Here is a 21,095-nt window from a genome sequence, read left to right on the forward strand (position 1 = left end):
TTTTTAAGAGATGGGGGGGGGGGTCTCACTTTGTTGCCCAGGCTGGTCTCGAACTCGTGGCCTCAAGCAATCCTCCCACCTCAGTTGCTCAAAGTGCTGGGATTACAGGCGTGAGCCACCGCACCCGGCCCCCATTTTCTCTTTATGGGACCTTGACGAGTGGTACTGATGAAATGATGAAACTCTTCCCATTGCAATTGGCTAGAGTCTCCAGATTTTGCCAGTTTTTAGTGACACCTTCAACTGCTTCATTCTAGGTATTAGTAAAGCAGTAATTCATTAAAGGGACAATTTAGGATTCTGTCTTCTCTTGGGAGGAGTTCAAGGATAGAGCATCCCATTAGAGTGGACAACAGAAAATGAGGTCACGTCTATTCAATCATAATAATGCAATTATTAATACTGATTGAACATATACTACGTGTAATAAATAGTACTGGATTCCTTTTTTCTGTTTGTTTTAGACAGGGTCTCACTCTATCGCCCAGGCTGCTGGAGTGCAGTGGTGTATAATCACGGCTCACTGCAGCCTCGACCTCCCGAGCTCAAGTGACCCGCTTGCCTCACCCTCCTGAGCAGCTGGGACTACAGGTGCACGCCAAAACGCCCACCTAATTTTTGTGTTTTTTGTAGAGTCAGGGTTTTGCCATGTTGCCCAGGTTGTTCTGGAACTCCTGAGGTCAAGTAATCCGCCCGCCTCAGCCTCCCAAAGTGCTGGGATTACCGGCGTGAACCACCATGCCCAGCCAGTACTTGGATTCTTTATGTGTGTTCTTCGACTTCTCACATTGCCATAGGTAGGTGATCTTACCACCGCTACCTTTAGATGAGAAAACTGAGGCTTAGAGAGATGAGTGTCTTGCTCAAGATCACACAGGTGTTGAGTCGGAAGTTCACCTGTGAGGACTGACCTGGCGCCCTGCTCAGCAACCATGCTGTCTTCTCCCTGGAGGGGCACTAACTTCTCTTTTGGGGAGAGGTGGCTAGAGGAGAGCCTTCCAAGTGAGATGAGTAAGGCTGTCATCATTCTGATGAATCTTCATTAAGATAAAACTAGAGGGCCACTGTATTTGTCCGTTTTCACACTGCTGATAAAGACATACCTGAGCCTGGGCAATTTACAAAAGAAAGAGGTTTAATTGGACTTACGCTTCCACATGGCTAGGGAGGCCTCACTGTCATGGCAGAAGGCGCAGAGGAGCAAAGTCACATATTTCGTGGTCGCCAGCAGGCAAAAAGAGAGCTTGTGCAGGAAAACTTCCCCTTATAATAACCATCAGATCTCATGGGACTTACTATCAGGAGAACAGCACCGGAAGGACCTGCCCCCATGATTTAATCACCTCCCACTGGGTCCCTCCCACAACACGTGCGAATTCAAGACGAAATTTGGTTGGGACACAGCCAAACCATATCAGCCACTCACAGTGGTGCACACTTGTAATCCCAGCACTTTGGGAGGTCGAAGTGAGAGAATCGCTTGAGCTCAGGGGTTTGAGACCAGCCTGGGAAACATGGCAAAACCCTGTCTCTGCAAAAAATATGAACATTAGCCAGCTATGGTGGCATGTGCCTGTAGTCCCAGCTACTCAGGAGGCTGAGGTGGGAGGATTGCTTGAGCATGGGAGGTTGAGGCTGCAGTGAGCCATGATCATGCCACTGCACTCCAGCCTGGGAGACAGAGTAAGACTCTGTCTCAAAAAAAAAAAAAAAAGAAAGAAAGAAAAGCAGTTTATAAACTGGTAAGCTCTATGCACATATGAGGTGTTAAGAACGGTCTTCAGCTTTTATAAAAATTCCTTTATGCTGCTGACATCCTGGTATGAACTTTTTCCTCTACAGGTCCACTGCAGAGCCAGATTAGAACTCAAGATAGCAGCTTCCTTCTTACCAACCCTGCTGCCTTCAGCACTTAGAAATCCCCCGATCCAGCTGTCCCAAATTGTCTTGGCTATTGTGAGTCTGTGGTGGTAATCTATGGATAGTGTCTGGATATTTGGGTCAGAGTCTACCAGTTTTTAAAAAGCCCTCTTTCTTAGCAAAACCGGGACTTCTATGTTACGTCCAGACAACGAGCAGAAACTGAGCACTGAACAACACAGTACCACGGGCAGTGGAGTCAAGTGCCTGTGAAATAACTGTCGGGATAAAAGGTTATTATTAGCTCTGCCTCTCGCTCTTGTTCTGGGCTTTGAAGGCTCATCAGTTCCCCCAAGAAGTTTTCTGTGCGTCCTTTTTTTTTTTTTTTTTTTTTGAGACGGAGTCTGGCTCTGTCGCCCAGGCTGGAGTGCAGTGGCCCGATCTCGGCTCACTGCAACCTCCGCCTCTCGGGTTCACACCATTTTCCCGCCTCAGCCTCCCGAGTAGCTGGGACTACAGGTGCCTACCACCACGCCCGGCTAATTTTTTATATTTTTTAGTAGAGATGGGGTTTCACCGTGTTAGCCAGGATGGTCTCAATCTCCTGACCTCGTGATCCGCCCACCTCAGCCTCCCAAAGTGCTGGGATTACAGGCGTGAGCCACCGCGCCTGGCCTTCTATGCATCTTAAAGAATACCTTTGAAAGGTGCCAGAGAAGCAGACTGGGATGGAGTAGAGGGTTGCCCTGCAACAGGGGTACTTTCCTCCTGCACCCAGAAGCGGCTGGACAGCAGTGTTCCTGAAGCTCCTCCCCCTGGCACTGGGGGTGGTGAAACGGAGCAGTCCACCGAAGAGCATGCCTGAGGACCAGCACTCAGCCCTAGATGCACCTGGCAGGAAAGCCACTGAGATCCCAGCCACGCAGGAGTCTCAGCCTCCTCTCTGACTAGTTCTGATAGGGTTTTCGTTAGACCTTCTGGCTGGGAAGGGACCTCTGAGTGTGGATGGGGGCCTGCGAGGGCATGACCAGGAGCGGGGAGCAGTGTCCTCAATAAAAAGAGCAGTGATCATTACACATTTGCATAGGGCCAAATATTTTCTTTTCCTTCTCTTCTCTTTTTTCTTCTATTTCCTTCCTTACTTTCTTGTGTCCTTTCTTTTTAATCACAAATGCCAAACTGGAATATGCCTTGTTTGGCAGAGAAGGCAAGAGACCCCACCCAACAGTCACAGACAAAACATGGGTGAGATTTGTCTGCATTCCCATCAGTGCCTGCCTTCAGAGCTGGAGGTAGCTGCCCCAGCAGTCCAGTGACTCAAGCTATGGGGTGCTTACCACTTCCCTTGGGGAATCTGGCCCACGTCTCTGCTGTCTCCTCATTCAAACGTTTTCCCAGCTACTCAGCCACAAGCTCCTTTCCCGTGGGCACTGCAGCTTCCCTCCCTGTGCCACAAGTTTTGACTCATCTTGGACAGAGATGGTGGGGGTAGGGGACTTACAGAGCATTCAGCTGGGGTTGCTGTCGTCTGTCACTTGCTCTCATCCTAGACTGTCAGCTCGGGGCCAAGCAAAGTCATCCCTTGTTGCTTCTTCTAGGCTTCAAATTAGAGGTCGGCCTCTCCACACCTCATTCTTCAGACTGTAAACTTCCTGAAGGTGGGAACTGGTCTCATTCATCTCTGGGTGTTTAGGGCTCAACAAATGAAGCGAATCTTCAGTTTCTCCCATGTTGCATTCTGGAGTAATCAGGGTCTGGGGGACAAGACTTTCCCTTGACCTCCCACGAAGACCCTAACTCCATGGCCGGGCACAGTGGCTCACGCCTGTAATCCCAGCACTTTGGGAGGCTGAGGCAGGTGAATCGCTTCAGGTCAGGAGTTCGAGATCAGCCTGGCCAACATGGTGAAACCCCATCTCTACTATGATGGCGCACACCTGTAATCCCAGCTGCTTGGGAGGTTGAGGCAGGAGAATCACTTGAACCCGGGAGAAGGAGGTTACAGTGAGCCGAGATTGTGCCACCGCACTCCGGCCTGGTCAACGAGAGCAAAACTCTGTCTCAAAAAAAAAAAAAAAAAAAAAAAAAAAAAAAAAGACCCTAACACTAGAACTGATGTTTTATTCTGAGGAAGAGAGAAACTGAGCCTGCTTGAAATTTGGCAAAGTGGATTCAAAGCTTTTTTGCTTGCTTTAGGCCAACTCTTCTCATACCATCTGTCCCCAAGATAAAGCCTTGAACTAGCTTCCCTCCAGCAGCAGGCAGGCTCCCCACAACAATTATAGGCCATGCATTTATGGTTGCTGGACCCGGTCTCATAAACCCCATTCATTCACTCCGAGGTGAGAAAAGTCACAGTGCACCTGAGGTGAGAAAAGTCACGGTGCACCTCCGGCCCAAGCCAGCACAGTTCCAAGGAAGCCTTGCCCTCTAATTAGTGGGGTATTTGCTACAACAGCTCTTACCCTCCTATTGTAAAATCCAGAGGACAATAGCTCCTTATTGCCTGGCCAGTGTGGTGGGTTCCTGGTCCCATCCATTCCCTGACCCTCCCTGCTGCCCCTTCCCCCACTGAAAGGGGGAGGCTGTCACCTTGTTTGGTTACTAATTTTAAAAAGGCAAAGCCTTTGATTATTACTATTGTATTTTCCCTCCCCTCACTGTACTGCATTCGAAGGCAATTTCTTTACCAGGGCGACCTCCTCCTCAGGGAAGAGACTGGGTTTTTCAGAATGTAAAAGCAAAGGGGCTGGAGGGCAGGCCTGGGATCCTGCTGGCTGCTCTCGGTTGGTCCCTGTTACCTGGGTCTGGAGCAGGGACCAGCAGCTCCTGCCTCCACTGGGACCTTAGCTCACCCACTTCACCTCCTTGGACACCCTCTTGGGCAGCTCACCCAGAGGTGCTATGAGGTTACCTACAAAAGGACATGGGACTTCCAGAAAAGCATTTAAACCTGGATCTGAACCAAGGCCGAGCCCTGGACTCTAGTGACCTTCTCAAGCTAGCCCCTTCAGTGACTATGGGTTGGTCGTCAGACTTTTCTGTGCCTCATTTTCTCCATAAAACATCAGGAGAATTATTTAGTCCTATATCCATGACAAAAGTATTGAGAGAACACATTTGCTCCTTGAAACCTTTCTGCCTCATTTTTCCCAAACCCAGGGATCTTTCTGAGCTGGGCTCTGTAGGGAGGGCCCAGGCCTGCGAGGGGGATGACCTGGGTTTGCAAAGCGGCAAAGTAGTTCCCGGGTCACTCTACTTCTTTGGGGGATTCAAAGGAGGACGCGTAGCAAGAAAGCGGAGGACATAACTCTCTTCCCCTCTCAGAGCCTCTGGCCCCGCAGACGCCGAGGTGGGCGCTCGTGCCAGGATCGCGGGGCGCGGGTACGGGCTCCTTGGGCGCCCCGAGGGGGCTGCTGGCCGGGGTAAGACCCGCGGTTTCTTCGGAGGATCGGGTCAAGTTCCGGGAGAAGGAGGCAGCAGGCGTGCGGGGCCGGGGGAAGGGGGCCGGGCGGCGGAGACTCCCTGTCCGCACCCCCGCGGCGAGGCCCCCCGGGCCGCTCTGCTTAGGGGCCGAGGGAACCGGGCGGGAGGCAGGTGCGGAGGTCACGGTCCCAGCGCCTGGGAGGAGCCCTCGGGAGGGTGTCGCGGCCCGGCTGGTGGGCAGGAGCGAGCCGGGGCCGGCGCGGCTGCTGGGGGGCGGGGAGGAGGCGCGGGAGGCGGGGCGGAGGCGGCGGCGCCCCCGGGATCCACTCGCCCAGCGCCGGCCCCTGCACTCCGAGCCGCGGCCGCCACCCGCCCCGCAGCCAACTTGGGCCGAAACTTCCCCGGGTCCCGCGCTCCGGAGCAGGGCGCGCAGCCCGGCGAGACCGACGGCGGCCTCCCGAGCCCGCGCCTCGGGCCCAGGGCCTCCCTCCGGATCGGCCGCAGGCTCCGCACCCCCGACCGTCCCCGCCCGCCGAGTTCGGGGGTCCCCGGCGCGGAGCAGGGAGCCCTCCGGGCGGCAGGAGGGCGCGCAGACTCCGAGCGCCGGGGCTGCCTGGCCGGGCTCCGGTGGACACCTCGGAGGCTGCCCCAGCATCTGGGGGGCCCGAGACGCCTCGGCGGGACCCCGGGAGCCGAGCACGCCCGCCCGCGCCGCCAGCCCCGCGCCCCGGCCGCGGATGAAGAGTCGGAGGCGGCGGCCCGAGCGGCCCGCGCGCTGAGAGGAGCGGGCAGGGTCTGCCCCGGGCCCCGCCGGCCGCGCCTCACCCACCGACCCAGCGCAGCCGGACGCAGGAAGAGCCGGGCCGGGCCGGGCCGAGCGGCGCCCGGAGCCCGCGGGCCTGACAAGCGGCGGGACATGCAGGTAAGCGCCGGCCCTCGCCCCCGGGGACGGCCCCGCCGCTGCCCCGGCTGCCGAACCTCGCGCGGCTCCTCCGCCTTCCCGGCCCCGCGGCCGCGCTGGGTCTCCGCCGGGTGGGTCTGCGCGCCGCGGGCGTCGGGTCGGGGAGGGCCGGGGTGGGCCGCGGCGGCGGCGGCGGCGGGGTCAGGTGGGGGGAAGGGAGTCGCCCCGGGCTGGGGCGGCGAACAAAGCTGGGGACCGCCGGGCCCTCGGCGCGGGCAGGTGGGCTCCGGGGTCGGCGGCGCAGGCGGGGCCCGGCACTGCCCGCGGCTGTCCGAGGAGGGGCGGCCTCTGAGCTTCGCGCTCACTCTCCCGGGTTTGGTCGGGCCCAGCCTGGACCCTCCGCCGAGGTCTGCGCCGGCATCGAGCAGCCCCGCTCGGGGACCACATCTGGGTTACTTTACCCGCCGGACGCGGGTGGGTGCCTGCGTTTCTGCCTGGACCGCGCAGGTAGAGCCCGAGCGCCGCTCAGCTTTGTGTTTCTCCGGTTGCTCCAGCGCTCCACGTCCCCGCCGTGGGAGAGGCGGGACGTGACCTCCTCCTTCACTTTCTTGGAGCCTCGGTGGACGTGTAGCCCGCGCTCCTGTCGGAGCCAACCCCCCGGATATTTGCTGCAGATCGTTGGGAGAGGCAATTCGGTTTGCGGGGAGCCTGCCTGGCTCTGTTTTACAGGGAGGGAAACTGAGGTGGCTCCGGCCCTGGGTTGGTTACTCAGCTGAAGGGGTGTGTGTGTCGGGTGTTCCTCTCCACTTTACCCGGGCCCTTCTTCACTGCTTTTGCCACCTGGCCACGTTGGCAACAGCTTCCAGTTGCTACTCCCCTGGGCAGAGGTTCAGCCTGGTACCTGGAGGGGAAAAGCTAGGGATCATGGAATCAACCCCCCAAACTGCTCCAGGGGCCCCGGAATGTGCCCAGTCACCAGAGCTGCGATGGGACGTCTGTGCCCATGCCGTCAGTGTGGAGCCGAAAACCCTGGCTCGGCAGGGCAGGGTCAGCTGCTAGCCAGCCACCAGCACTCATCCAGGCACACGGGGGGAAGCCTAGGGAGCCCCCTCCTGTGGCTGGCCCCTAAGGCAACAGAGAGCCCAGGCAGCAGCGGGCACGCCCTCAGAAAGCCTAAGGACCCTTTCCTGCACCCAGCCTCTCCTGCCATCCGATTAACCGGCAGAATTCACTTACGCAAAGGCAAGACTCCCCATCTCAGGCACAGACGAGTGGATGCCAGACCTGGAGCTTGCACACCCACCCCTGCCTAGGCTCACACACACAGGTCCTGGCAAACACACCGACCTATTAGAGGTGGAAGACTGAGGGGTGGTTTTCCTCCATCTCAAAATAGTGTCTGTTCTCGCTTTGACACACAAGATTTGTGGTTATAAATAGCAAGAAGGAGGAGGTGTGTCTCCTTGGAAGGATGGCAGTGCTGAAAGAGACCTCTTAGGCACCCTTGTGAGAGGAGTGATGGAGCTGGCGTCTTCATGGTGATGACAAGTCCAGCAGTCCAAGGGAAGGGTCACAATTAAAACCAGGGCTTTTTACTAACAGATGCAGGTGGTGCGGACAACAGGGCAGGACGTGAAGGGAGTAAAGGAACCTAAAGCGACAATGGATGGGTCAATACCCAAAGGCAGTCAGGAGAGACATCTCCCCTTCCCTTTCTTTCTCTTCTTAAAGACAGTCAGGCCAAGGGCGTGCGACGCTCTGTGGGATCTGCCTGCCAGGGGAGCAGGAGCCAGGCTCGGAGGAGCTGGCTGGTCTTTTTCCACCCATGGATTTCATACTTTCCCAGGCTCTGATATCTTATGTATTTGAATATGAATAGGTGATTGAGAGTGTGTGTCTGTGTGTTTCTCCAAGGTATCTGAAACCGGTCCCCTCTTTAGTTCATTTGGTGATTGTAATATCACCAGGGGTTTCTTATTGACTTGAAACTACCCTTTTCTAAAATTTTTTCTGTCCAAAAAGCGTAAGTTAAAGGGATATTGCCAAAATTGCTGGGAGCCATATGCTGCGAAAAGAAAAAATCTGGAATTCTTCTTCCCTTGTGTATTTCACCCTCTGACTCTAGGGGCAGCTGAAAGATTTTTTGTTTGCTCTTCTTCAAGATCAAGAAAGGCAGAGGACTAGGCTGGTCTGTTCTAATTTTTAATTCTAGGATGGTTCTGCTGGTTTCTGGATTGCCGCAGCCTGGCTTCTCTAGCAAGGAGGGAAGTTTTTACATGTGGTGATAGTCCTTGTCTCCTCTGAAATAGAAACCAGTCAGTCCACAAAAGCTCTCGTGTCGGCGAGAGCTTTTTCTCTCTGGCTCCTTTTCAAACCGCCTGCCATCTATCTCCTTAATCTTCTAACCAGGTCTTCAGAGCCCATCTTTGCTCCAGCGCTAGTCCTGGATGCAGTCCTCAGAGTGTGTGGTCATGGTGGTAGTTACTGGTTGTTGGGTAACTCCATCAGGTCTCTGAAGACACACAACAGCAGTAGATGTAAAAGCCCCCTGGGCAATGAGAGCATGTGGGAGCTCCACTTACGGGCAGCCTTGGCTGGTTTCTGTTGAGCGTCTTCACCGTATCTACGAGTCCAGAAACATCCAGCAGAGGGATTGTGCATCGATATTGCCATCAAGATGAAAAGACATGCTCATTTTAAATCTGAGCCACCCTTTAAAGTAAAACTAACCTTCTGTCCATCTCTGGGGCGCAGCCTGTGTGCTCCCCCAAGCAGCATGCTGGAGGAACCCTGAAAATGGATCCGCTGTTTGGTACAGTTCTGGCTGGACTTCTGGACTGTTCCCTTCAGCGAGAAATGCCCCAACTCTGGAGAGCAGGTGACTGCACAGCCCCTACCAGGCCCTCTCCACCCCTGGCCCGGCTCTGTTTACCTGGCTAAATTTAAACCTCCGCCCCCTCCATCCCAGTTTGACCCACTGGCTTGCGGTCTCGCCACTGGGCTGGCTGCTGCGGCAGCATTTCCTGACTTCTTCGCCCCTGTGGTTGCAGTGTGGTCTCTTTGTGCTGCATGAGTCCTCTTCTAGACTTTCTAAAGTTGGTCTCTCTCCCCGCTGCTTCTCCACCCATGTGGCTTTCTTCCCGTCTCTTTCCTCCTGGGTGAGTTGGAACCTGGTTCGGTACTGGGGGAAGATGCTCTCCCCTAACCCTTCCAGATACTGTGCACGGAGATCACAGGAAGCCTAGACTCAAGCTGTCACTTAAGGTCCTCAGGGGGCTGTGCTGACTGTAATCATTACCCAGCCTGGCTGCCAGGCTCTCGGATCCCCTTTGAGTAAGCACGTAGGGTGCTGGCAGCAGTGCAGCCCTTAAAGGGACAGGGACATTCTCTAAGGTCTTTGGCACCCCAAACCTCCAACTCCCCTAAGAAGCCAACCCACCTGGATGTCCTGTTCTTTGCATCACTGTCTTTTCTTGAGGTTTTGCTGGGGAGGGTGTTTGAGTGGGTTGGGGTGCACACGGTAGCTTCTCTCTGGGTCTCAGTAATATTTTCTTTTCTTTCTTTCTTTTTTTTTTTTTAACAGGGTCTTTCTCTGCTGCTCAGGCTAGAGTGCAGTGGTATGATAATGGCTCACTGCAGCCTCGACCTCCTGGGCTCAAGTGATCCTCTCACCTCAGTCTCCCCAGTGGCTGGGACTGTAGGAGCCATGCACCACCATGCCTGGCTAATTTTTTTTTTTAATTTTTTGTATAAATTGGGTTTCACTATGTTGCCCAGGCTGGTCTTGAATTCCTGGGCTTAAGTGATTCTCCTGCCTCAGCCTCCCAAAGTGCTGGGATTATAGACATGAGCCACCTTGCCCAGCCTTGCTTGTCTTTTCTATAAAGTGAGAGCAATGGGTTAGTTGGTCCCAGGGACCCCTTCCAGCTCTAACATCCTGTCACTCTGAACAGCTCGAGCTCTTTCAGGTTTGGGAATCCCTCTGCTGTGGACAGGCCTGGGGTGTCCCTACCAGAGGGGTGGGGGGTGCTCTGGGCCTGCTGCTTTCACAGAGTTACTGTTTCACCAGCCGTGGTCTCAGAGGCAGGGTTTGTGGTCAAGCTGGAGGCTCAGGTTGTGCTCCTGGCTTTGGGCTTGGGCCTGCCAGGGGCCTCTGTGGTTCGCTGGCATCTGGGAGATTATGACAAGCCTCTGTCTCCAGCTTTGGGTGACTTTGGGGCTGGTGCCTGGATTCTAGGGGGAGGCACCCCAACCTTTCTTAAAGGGGTATACAGTCTCCTCTGTAGCCTCCTAGAGCCCCAGAAATGCTAACTCCTAAAAGGTTACTCCTGTCTAATTTATACAGTGGATTTACTGAGGCCTGGGAAACGATAGCTGGCCTTGGCTTAGAAAAGGCAGTGAACTCAAAAGTTCTTGGTTTACACACTTTAGCCCCCAAAAGTCACTTTAGAGTTATCTGCAAATGATTAATTGTTGGATTTTCTCTGAGTCCTGTTGGGGAAGCAAAAACTATAACATAAAAATATAATGTTATGAAAAATCTAAAGTAACAAAGCTTTTCTGAGGCCAGCTCGTGGCCGTCCTGTTTGCTGCTCTCAGGCTGGCTCCTCTTAGAGAGGCCGAGCCCAGAACCGAAGCTGCGCAGCCGCAGAGCAGCCCTGAGCTCCTGGGCTCTTGCTGGTGTCGTGCCTGCACTGGTGACACTTCCTGAACTTAACCAGTGGATGGACATGGGCAAGAGGCCAGTGGCCCCGCACCCATTTTTCTTACCGGTGAATATCCCCCAGATGACAGGAGGCTTGTCTTGCTCTGGGAGGTTGGGGCAAAGTTGAGTGCCTGTCATAGACTCCTCCCTAAGGTTATAGATTTCACCTGTATTTGTTGAGAAGTTTCTCCTGAGAAATTTTGAGTAAAGAATTACTGAATTTTCTTAGAAATCTTGTTTGGGGGTATGAGACCTGCAATCAAAGCAATTAAACTTTTAAAGAGATTGTGTATATAAATTGAGAACTAGAATATCACCCTTGGGAGCGGGGGCTGGTGAGTGAGGGAAGAGGGGGCATTTTCAGTTGCAGTGACAGGGTATATGCTGGGACGAGGAGGGCTTTTGAGGCAGACTTCTGGGTGCAAACCCCAGCACAGCTGCGTCACCTGAGGTAGGGCAGGTTACCTGACTTCCCTGTGTCTCTGTTTTCTTACTTGTGTACTGGAAACCGTAACTTTATACCTATCTCTATGTGGTATGTGGTGGTTAGGACTAGTGTACATAAAGCATCTGGACCATGCCTGGAGCCTTGTGGGGCTCTAGACGCGACAGCTTTTGTGGTGATATTGATGCGGGCTGGCTGGCAGGGCCGCTAGAACCCCTTGGCACCTGCCCTGGACTTGCTCTGCCTTGAAAGATGGAGGCGGCTTTATGTGGGACACTAGCACCACTGACTGCTTGTGTCAGCATGCCTTGCCCTTCCCCAGGGAAATGCATCTCACGGACACTGACTGTGTCCCATCAGGCATAAGAGTCATTTTGATCATTACGTGACAGGAAGAGAGGTTTGTGGAAGGACTGGGAGAGCACAGATGCTCAGGGTGGGCTGCCATGAAAGGGAAGGAAGAGGGAGGCAGGTCGATGGGAGAGGAGAGCTCAAAGCTGATGTGGTCCTGCGCAGTTGAGAATCCGGCGAGTCCCTGGCTGAAAAGGAGGGGGTCCTGCTGACCCCATCTCAGAGGCATCTGTCGTTTTAACTAAGCAAATGCTGATATGTTCCCTGGATTTGGAAGTCACCCAAAATCTTAACTTGTTGCATTTTGTTATTCTTAAAAAGGTAACCTCTGTGAAGTCATATCTAAAATCAGCTTTAGGCTGGGCAAGGTGGCTCACGCCTGTAATCCCAGCACTTTGGGAGGCCGAGGATCATTTGAGGTCAGGAGTTCGAGACCAGTCTGACCAAAGCTCATCCTAAGCTCGGGTGATCCTCCTGCTTCAGCCTCGTGAGTAGCTGAGACTACAGGCACGCACGACCGTGTCCGACTAATTTTTAAATTTTTTGTAGAGATAGGGTCTCATTATGTTGTCCAGGCTGGTCTTGAACTCCACTTCAAGTGATCCTCCCACCTTGGCCTCTCAAAGCTCTGGGATTGCAGGTGTGAGCCACCACTCCTGGCCCATTGCCTCCCCTTTGCTGTACGACCTTCACTTGGCTTCCAGAGCATCTCACTCTTCCAGTTTCCCTTCTTGCTCATCGGCAGCAGCTCACCTGATTATCTCTTTGGACCTCTTGTCTTCTCTATGTACAGTTACACGCTGCATAAAGATGTTTCGGTTAATGATGGACTGCATAGACCACAGTGGTTGCATAAGATATTTCACTGTGCCTTTTCTATGTTTAGATTTGTTTAGATACACAAATACTTACCAGTGTGTTCCAGCTGTCTAGAGTATTCAGTACAGTCACATGCTGTGCAGGTTTGCAGCCCAGGAGCAATCAGCTAGAGCATCTCACTTGGGTGTATAGTAGGCTCTACCATCTAGGTTTGTGTAAGTTCACTCTGTGACATTCACACAGTAATGACATTGCCTAATGACATGTTTCTCAGGATGTATCCCTGTTGTTAGGCGACGTGTGACTGTACTATACACTCTGATGGTTGTAAGTACTGTCTCTACCCTCAGGAACCTCATGTTTTTGTGTCTTGCCTGCTCCTTTCTCTTGAACTCCAGACCGGTGTTGCTGAAGCAGCACCTCCTCTACAGAATTACATGCCTCTGAGCTCGTCCCTGCCTTCCCACAGCCCTCTCCATCTCATCCTCGTTGTTGCTCATGCTGTAAACCCTGGAGTCAGTCTTGACTTTTCCCTTCTCTCCCTTCTGACATCGAATCCATCAGTGATTCTTGCCAAATCCAAATTCAGAACATTCTCAGCACCCTGGTGACTTCTCACCTCCTCTACCCTTCTCATCCTGGCTCATTAGGAGGCACCTCCTAATTGGTCTTTCTGAGTTAGGTAGGGCAGCAATCCTGTGTGATATGTCAGATCTTGTCACTTTTCTCTTCAAAACCTTCCAGTGGCCTTCCATCTCATGCAGGAGAAAGCCAAGTTCTCACACTGGCTTGCAAGCCCTTGGTGGGCAGCCCCCCTTACCTCTGCGACCTCACCCTAGCGAGGACTTCTGTGACTTTCCTATATAGATCATAACCCTTTCACCATTCTCTAGCCCTCTTCTCTGCTTTATTTCTCTCTGTTATACCCATGGAACATACAGGTATTTTATATTTCCCTTATTGGTCCTCTGTCTGCTTCCCCTTGCTAAAACAGAAACACCACAAGGGCAGGGGTTGTTGTCTGTTTTGTCCACTGTTGTATCTTAAAGAGTACATGGGACAGTGCCTGACACGCAGTGGGTGTTCAGTGAACATTTGCTGAAGGACTTAAGTGGATGAAAGACAGCGGTTTCACCTGTTGGCAGGGAAGAGTGTTAACAGTGGGAACAGGCTGAGCGTGGTGGCTCATTCCTGTAATCTCAGTGCTTTGGGAGGGATGGCTTGAGGCCAGGAGTTCGAGGCCAGCCTAAGCAACATAACAAGACACCCATCTCTACAAAAAATTTTAAAAAGTATCTGGGTGTGGTGGTGCACACCTGTAGTCCCAGCTACTTGGGAGGCTGAGGTGGGAGCATCACTTGACCCTGGGAGGTTGAGGCTGCAGTGAGCTATGACTGTGCTGCTGCACTCCAGCCTGGGTGACAGAGGGAGACCTTGTCTGAAAACAAGCAAACAAAATCGTAGGTTCTTCCTCTGCTCCGTTGCTCCCTCCCCATCTTGGCCTCCTTTGCCATACCACAGAGGTGGGGCAGCTGGCGAGAACATGTGGCCCTGGGATATGCCTGTTTTATCAGAACTGATGAAAGTATAACATGTTCACTGAAAAACATTGACTTTTTTTCATTTTTTAATTCATTCATATTTTCATTGAAAATATGAAGAAAATAATGATTTTGAGTTATCATTGGTAGGATTTTGGTGCATTCCTTTTCGGTTTTTTCTGCCTGTGTGTACAAGCACACATGTATTTACAGGCTCAGGTGTGTGTTTCCACACATGCGCGTCTCCTCCGGACAGGTGGTGACACCTTGAGGGCCAGCACCGTGCCTGTTCTCCTCCTCTCCAGCTCCTCTCTTGAGCCTGGCGTGGATCGGGTGCACACAGTGGTAGATCACAGGGATGGCTGGACAAGTGCGTGATCTGTTTCCTGGTGAGCACCTGGAGTCCATGCAGAGCCAGTCCCTGTGATTTCTTTGCCTTTTTGGTTCATGAGCTGCTGGGTAAGGGCAATGTCTTCACCACTTTTGTTTCCTTAAGGTTGTTCAAGAGTCATGTTTCTCAGCCCCGACACCATGGATATTTTGGACCCAATAATTCTTTGTTGAAGAGGGCTGCTATTGTAGGATGTCTGAGAACACACCTGGCCCCTACCCACACGATGCCAGTAGCACCCCACTCCGAAGGATGACAAGCAAAAATGTCTCTGGACATTGCCAAATGTCCCGTGGGGAGAGCGGGAGGGAGCAGAGTCACCCTGGGAGACGACCGCTGTTCCAAAATGCCTCTGGTTTTTTCCTGACAGTCTTCCCTTGTTTTTGTTTCTCCTAAATCCTGTGGATTTATTATCCGTTTTACATCCTATTTCCATGCTACTGCCGAGGGCAGGCCGTTGGGGAGCTGATGTGAATTATGGCAGCAGCTTTCTCACTAGCTGTTTGTCCCTGGGCCCACCCTCACAAGGCCATCTCCCCCGCTGCTCCCAGGTGGACCATGCTGCTACCCTCTTCACCCATGAACGGCCACCCTGCTGATTAAACAGGTCCTCAAGTTGAACGAGGTGTCCTGTAGCAGAAGAGGTTTTGGTATTTACTGTGTAGTTGGGGTATCAGCCTTCCTTGGCTAGTCTGGCGGTGATTTTCAAGCTTTTACAAGTCTTTGCAAGCCCATGCTTTCCGTCCTGTCCGGTGGAAAGCGCATGGCCTTGAGGCTCAGGGGGACTTCGGTTTAAACTAACTCAGCTGTTCAAGCCTAATTGGCTTGCCTTGCCCATTTAGGTTTTCTGAACTCCAGTTTCTTCACTGTTTAAACAGAGATAATAATGCCCAACTCCTAAGGTCATTTTTGAGAATGAAATGTGATAATTTTGTGAATTAGGGCAATGCCTAACATGTATCATGTACTTAGTCAATGTTAGGTCCCTCTTTAACACTTCATTGAAAAAAAGTAAAAGTGTCAAGAAATTGACCCCTAGCTTCTGAAATACCTTGTCAGAATTTAGGCAGAAGATCTGAGTGTTTTATAATTTGGTTTATTTTGATGATTGAGGAGACAAAGGAGATCTGAGAATTCACTTCCATGACAGCTGCTGTTACCGAAGACCTGTTGAGAGGTCTGCAGCTCCAGGCTCTTGGACTTTTCCTGGACAGTCCTCCCAACCAAGAGGTGGGTTCCTGGATGGCAGGAGTGATGTCCTCCTTGTCTGGGCTCCTCTCTCCTCACTGATAATCCCACCACTCGGCGTTGCTGCTGCTCAGCCATATTGACAAGTTAATGAGCTAGTGACTTCTAAACAGGTTATCCTTCCCGGTTCAAGAAATCCAGCCATAATTACCATGTTTCATCGATATTAAGATGCATTTCAACATATCTGAGGTCAGAATGCATCTCAGAATCAATGTTGTATGACAGTTCGATGACAAGTACTTTTCTTTCTTAGTGGTACAAAATAATGGTACATTCTAGAATCAGTAGCATCTTAGGTTTGGTGAAATAAGGTAATTGATCACTGTTTACTAAGGGGACCTGTTGTCATTTCCTGGTGCCTACCTTGGTGTTCACTTGGAAATGCACTTTTGTATTTTGCCAAACAGAATATTTGTTTCCTGTCACCTTCAAGTTGAACATCTATTAACCATGTTAAAATCGAGAGAGGAAATTCTAGGCAAAAACTGGACGTCCCATGGACCCTGGACCCTGATACTTGAGCCTGCTGGGCTGCTCGTGGCCACCTGGGAATCAGCAGTCCAGGATTTCTGCCCTTGCATTACTGAGAATCGTGAGCAAATGTGCTCATCACTGCCAGTCTCCCTCTTCTCATTGGTAAATGGAGTCACAGTGTAACCCCTTCCTATCTCATAGAACTGCTAGGGTCAAGCGACGTGGCGTGTAGGGAAGTGCTTTATAACCAATGTTAAGAACAACAAAATGCTCTTCCTACCTGATACGCAGAAGGGAACTGTGACCCAAAGACTTGTTTAAATTCACTGACAAAACACAGCTCCAGGTGACTCAGTGTTGATTCATACCTGGCACTTGTCTTATTTGTCTATTTCTAGGAGAGAGACTTTGAAATTATAGAAGCTTGTCTGGTGAGATGAAATAGTATCCCAAAGCATCAAAAAGAAGTTACATCCTATAAGTAGAATGCAAGCTTTTTTTTTTCTTTTTTCATTTTATGCTTTCCTGTTTCACTGCCTTGGCACTGGAAAATATTGGGTAAAATGTTGTTAACATTAACACAAATATATTTATCATGAAGAGTAAGTCTAATCTCTTATGTACAGTGTTTCAAAAAAATCAAGTTCTGGCCAGGCGCAGTGTTTCACGCCTATAATCCCAGCACTTTGGGAGGCCCAGGTGGGCGGATCAGGAGGTCAGGAGATCGAGACCATTCTGGCTAACATGGTGAAACCCCATCTCTACTAAAAATACAAAATTAGCTGGGCGTGGTAGCACGCGCCTGTAGTCCCAGCTACTCGTGAGGCTGAGGCAGGAGAATCGCTGAAACCCGGGAGGCAGAGGTAGCAGTGAGCCAAGATCGCGCCACTGCACTCCGGCCTAGCGACAGAGCGAGACTCTGTCTCAAAAAAAAAAAAAAAAAAATTAAGTTCTGCAGTGCAACAGGTGCTGGCTCAACCCTCGCCCCAAAACCTCATGGCAGTGTGACCAGCACACACAGGTGACCTTGAAGCAAGTCAGCCAAACTTTCTTGACCCCAGTTTCCTCACCTGCTAAAATCTTAAAAAGCTGTTGTGAGGATGACATGAAATGAATAGAAAGCACTTACGTGATAAATGCATGCAGAGCCTTGCACTTAGAAAGCACCAGAAAATGTTGGCTCTAATTATGCTTCTGAACAACCACAAAACGCGCTATTGTGCAATTGCCAGTGACTGGTTCTGCTGACAGAATGAAAAGCTTGGTTGTGTCTGGGAGGAAGGAATGAAGTGGTGGTATTTTCATACTTAATGCTGGCGTTAATAAGCTACACACACATGTCAATTTAACAGTAGTCTGACCTAAATAATATTGCATTTTTGACACATACAGCATGTTATACACTAACCAAATCAAGAATCCTGGTCGAAACCTTACCAAACAGCTTTAAAATATTTCCTTTCAAATGAGATTCTTGAAGTTCACTGTTACCCACTCCATGTGCTGAAGTCTTAAGCAGCATCCTGCTTTTATGCTTAAAAGCCTAGGAGACATGGCCGGGCATGGTGGCTCACACTTGCAATCCTAGCACTTTGAGAGGCCAAGGTGGGTGGATCACCTGGGGTCAGGAGTTTGAGACCAGCCCGGCCAACATAGTGAAACCCTGTCTCTACTAAAAATACAAAAATTAGCCTAGCCAGGCATGGTGGCGGGTGCCTGTAATCCCAGCTACTTGGGAGGCTGAGGCAGGAGAATCATTTGAACCCAGGAGGTGGAGGTTGCAGTGAGCTGAGATCGCACCATTGCACTCCAGCCTGGACGACAGAGCAAGAGTATGTCTCAAAAAAAAAAAAAAAAAAAAGCCTAGGAGACCTGCCCTCAAAAAATATGCTGTGGGGAGATGGTGTCCTGCTGATCTCTCTCATTCAATATGGCATACAGACTTCTGAGAAGTTACCATGAACCTACTTTCACAGTTGAGGGCTAGGGAAAGTCTTATAGTGTGAAATTCATTAGCCTCATGCGCTGTGTGAAATTCATTAGCTTCACACACTCTGCCCTCTCTGTATTTCTTTCTTCACTCCCCACCCTGTGTTGCCACAGCTGAATGGTGGAGGTACTATTGACTTTTTCTTCTTCTTCAACTTTATTGAAGTATAACTTACATACAATAAAATTCGCACGTTGTACGTGTACAGGTCAATAAATGTGGATGAATATACACACCCATGCAACACCACCCCAATCAAGATACTTCTGCTTTTGCAGAAATCTCCTTGTCTCCCTTCCCTGTAGCCACACCCCACCACCACCCCAACTCAGGCACCCACTGACCTGATTTGTGTCATTCGAGATCACTTTAGTCTGTTCTAGAATTTCACACGAATAGATTTATACCAGAATTATGGTTTATTTTTCAGCTTTTTGGTATTTGGCTTCTTTTGCTCAGCATAATATCTGTGGGATTTATCTAGGTTGTTGCAGGTATCAGTAGTTCATTCTTTTTTTTTTTTTTTTTTTTTTGAGACAGGATCTTGCTCTGTCACCCAGGCCATAGTGCATTGGTACAGTCATGGCTCACTGCAGCCTCAACACTCTGGACCTCAAGCGATCCTCTGCTCTCAGCCTTCTGAGCAGCTGGGACTATAGGTATATACGCCACCATGCCTGGCTAATTTTTATTTCTTTTTTGTTATTATTATTATTATTATTATTATTATTATTATTTTGAGACGGAGTCTCGCTCTGTCGCCCAGGCTGGAGTGCAGTGGCACGATCTTGGCTCACGCAAGCTCCACCTCCTGGGTTCACACCATTCTCCTGCCTCAGCCTCCTGAGTAGCTGGGACTATAGGTGCCCGCCACCACACCCGGCTAATTTTTTGTATTTTTAGTAGAGACGGGTATTAGTAGTATTTTCACCATGTTAGCCAGGATGGTCTCAATCTCCTGACCTCGTGATCCACCTGCCTCGGCCTCCCAAAGTGCTGGGATTACAGGCGTGAGCCACTGGGCCCGGCCTCCTGGCTAATTTTTAAAAATTTTGTAGAGAGAGCATCTCGCTATGTTGCCCAGGCTGGTCTCAAACTCCTGGCCTCAAGCGATCCTCCTGCCTCAGCCCCCCAAAGTGTGAGCCACCGCTCCCAGCCTAGAGAATTATTGAGTACCTTTCACTTAGTTTTTTCTTATGCTAACATTTTACATAACCATAGTACAATGATCAACAACAGGAAATTAACATTGTTACAGTATTGTTAATTAATTTACAGACCTTCATCCAATTTCATCAGTTTTTCCCTAATGTCTTTTACTGGCCCCAAATTCAATCCAGTATCTCACATTAAATTTAATCATCATGTCTTCTTAATCTCCTCCAGTGTGTGACAATGCCTTAGTGTTACTTTTGTCTTTTATTACCTTGACTGTTTTTTTTTTTTTTTTCAAGACAGAGTCTCCCTCTGTCGCCCAGGCAGAAGTGCAGTGGCGTGATCTTGGCTCACTGCAACCTCCGCCTCCCGGATTCAAGCGATTCTCCTGCCTCAGCCTCCCGAGTAGCTGGGACTACAGGTGTGTGCCACCACACCCAGCTAATTTTTGTTATTTTTAGTAGAGACAGGGTTTCACCATGTTGGCCAGGCTGGTCTTGAGCTCCTGACCTCAGGTGATCTACTGTGCCCAGCCGACATTTTCGAAGATACATTTATAAGATGTTCCTCCCTCAATTTGGGCTTGTCTGATGTTTTCTCATGATTAGAATGTAGTTATACAGTTCTGGCAGGAATATCACACGAGTGGATATTGTATCCTTCTCAGTGCATCGTATCAAGGAGTGCGTGATGTTGAGATTACTGGCGATATTAACTTGTGATCATTTAATGTAATTTTTGATATGGTTTTGTCTACCGTGTGGCTGTTTGATTTCCATTCATGCCCCTCCCCAACACACCTTTTTTATGGTGGTGGTTCCGGGGCTAACTACGTGCATCCTTAACTTTCAGCGTTTATTTAGAATCAACAGTGCACCTTTTCCCAGGCCACACGTCACGGATGTAATAAACTTAGTATATTCCGTTTACCTACCCCCACTTAGCTGATTGTCATATTTTAAAAGATATGTCTGACAATCTGCCAAATGCTTACTTTTGCTTTAGTCTGTTGTCTCTTAGTAAATTATGAAAGGACTGGAAAGTATTTTATATTTACCTGCTTATTCGCCATTTCAGGTGCTTGTTATTCTCTTCTGTGGATCCAAGTTTCCAGCCTGATGGGGATTCTATATGTAGCATTTCTCGTAGTGCACATCTGCTGATAACTAATTATCTCAACTTTCATTTATCTGAGAACGTCTTTATTTCATACTTGTTTTTGAAAGCCATTTTTGCAGGATATAAACTTTCTTTTTTCTTTCAGCACTTTAAAAGTGTTATTTCAAAACTCTAGTTTTTGGGGCTGGGCACGGTGGCTCATGCCTGTAATCCCAGCACTTTGGGAAGCTGAGGTGGGTGGCTCACGTGAGCCCAGGAGTTTGAGATCAGCCTGGGTAACATGGTGAAATCTCATCTCTATTTAAAAAAAAAAAAAAAAAATTAGGCTGGGCACAGTGGCTCACGCCTGTAATCCCAGCACTTTGGGAGGCCAAGGTGGGTGGATCACGAGGTCAAGAGATCGAGACCATCCTGGCCAACATGGTGAAACCCTGTCTCTACTAAAAATACAAAAATTAGCCAGGTATGGTGGTGGGCACCTGTAGTCCCAGCTACTCGGGAGGCTGAGGCAGGAGAATCTCTTGAACCCTGGAGGCAGAGGTTGCTGTGAGCCAAGATCGCGCCACTGCACTCCAGCCTGGCGACAGAGCAAGACTCCATCTCAAAAAAAAAAAAAAAAAAAAAAAAAATTAGCCAGGCATGGTGGTGCACACCTGTGGCCCCAGCT

At 50.5% G+C, this 21,095-nt stretch overlaps 1 protein-coding gene across 1 annotated transcript in view; it reads left to right on the forward strand.

Annotated features, from left to right (window-relative positions):
• The first annotated feature begins 5,437 nt into the window (after positions 1–5,437).
• WNT5B (Wnt family member 5B) overlaps positions 5,438–21,095 on the forward strand; it is a 124,058-nt gene continuing 108,400 nt past the window's right edge. Inside the window, exon 1 of the mRNA XM_003952080.6 lies at positions 5,438–6,208. Coding sequence (XP_003952129.2) covers positions 6,203–6,208 — 6 coding nt within the window. The 5' untranslated portion in view covers positions 5,438–6,202. The remainder of the gene's footprint in view (positions 6,209–21,095) is intronic.

This window comes from Pan troglodytes, chromosome 10 (genome assembly GCF_028858775.2).
Source record: "Pan troglodytes isolate AG18354 chromosome 10, NHGRI_mPanTro3-v2.0_pri, whole genome shotgun sequence".
Taxonomy (NCBI): Eukaryota; Metazoa; Chordata; class Mammalia; order Primates; family Hominidae; genus Pan; species Pan troglodytes.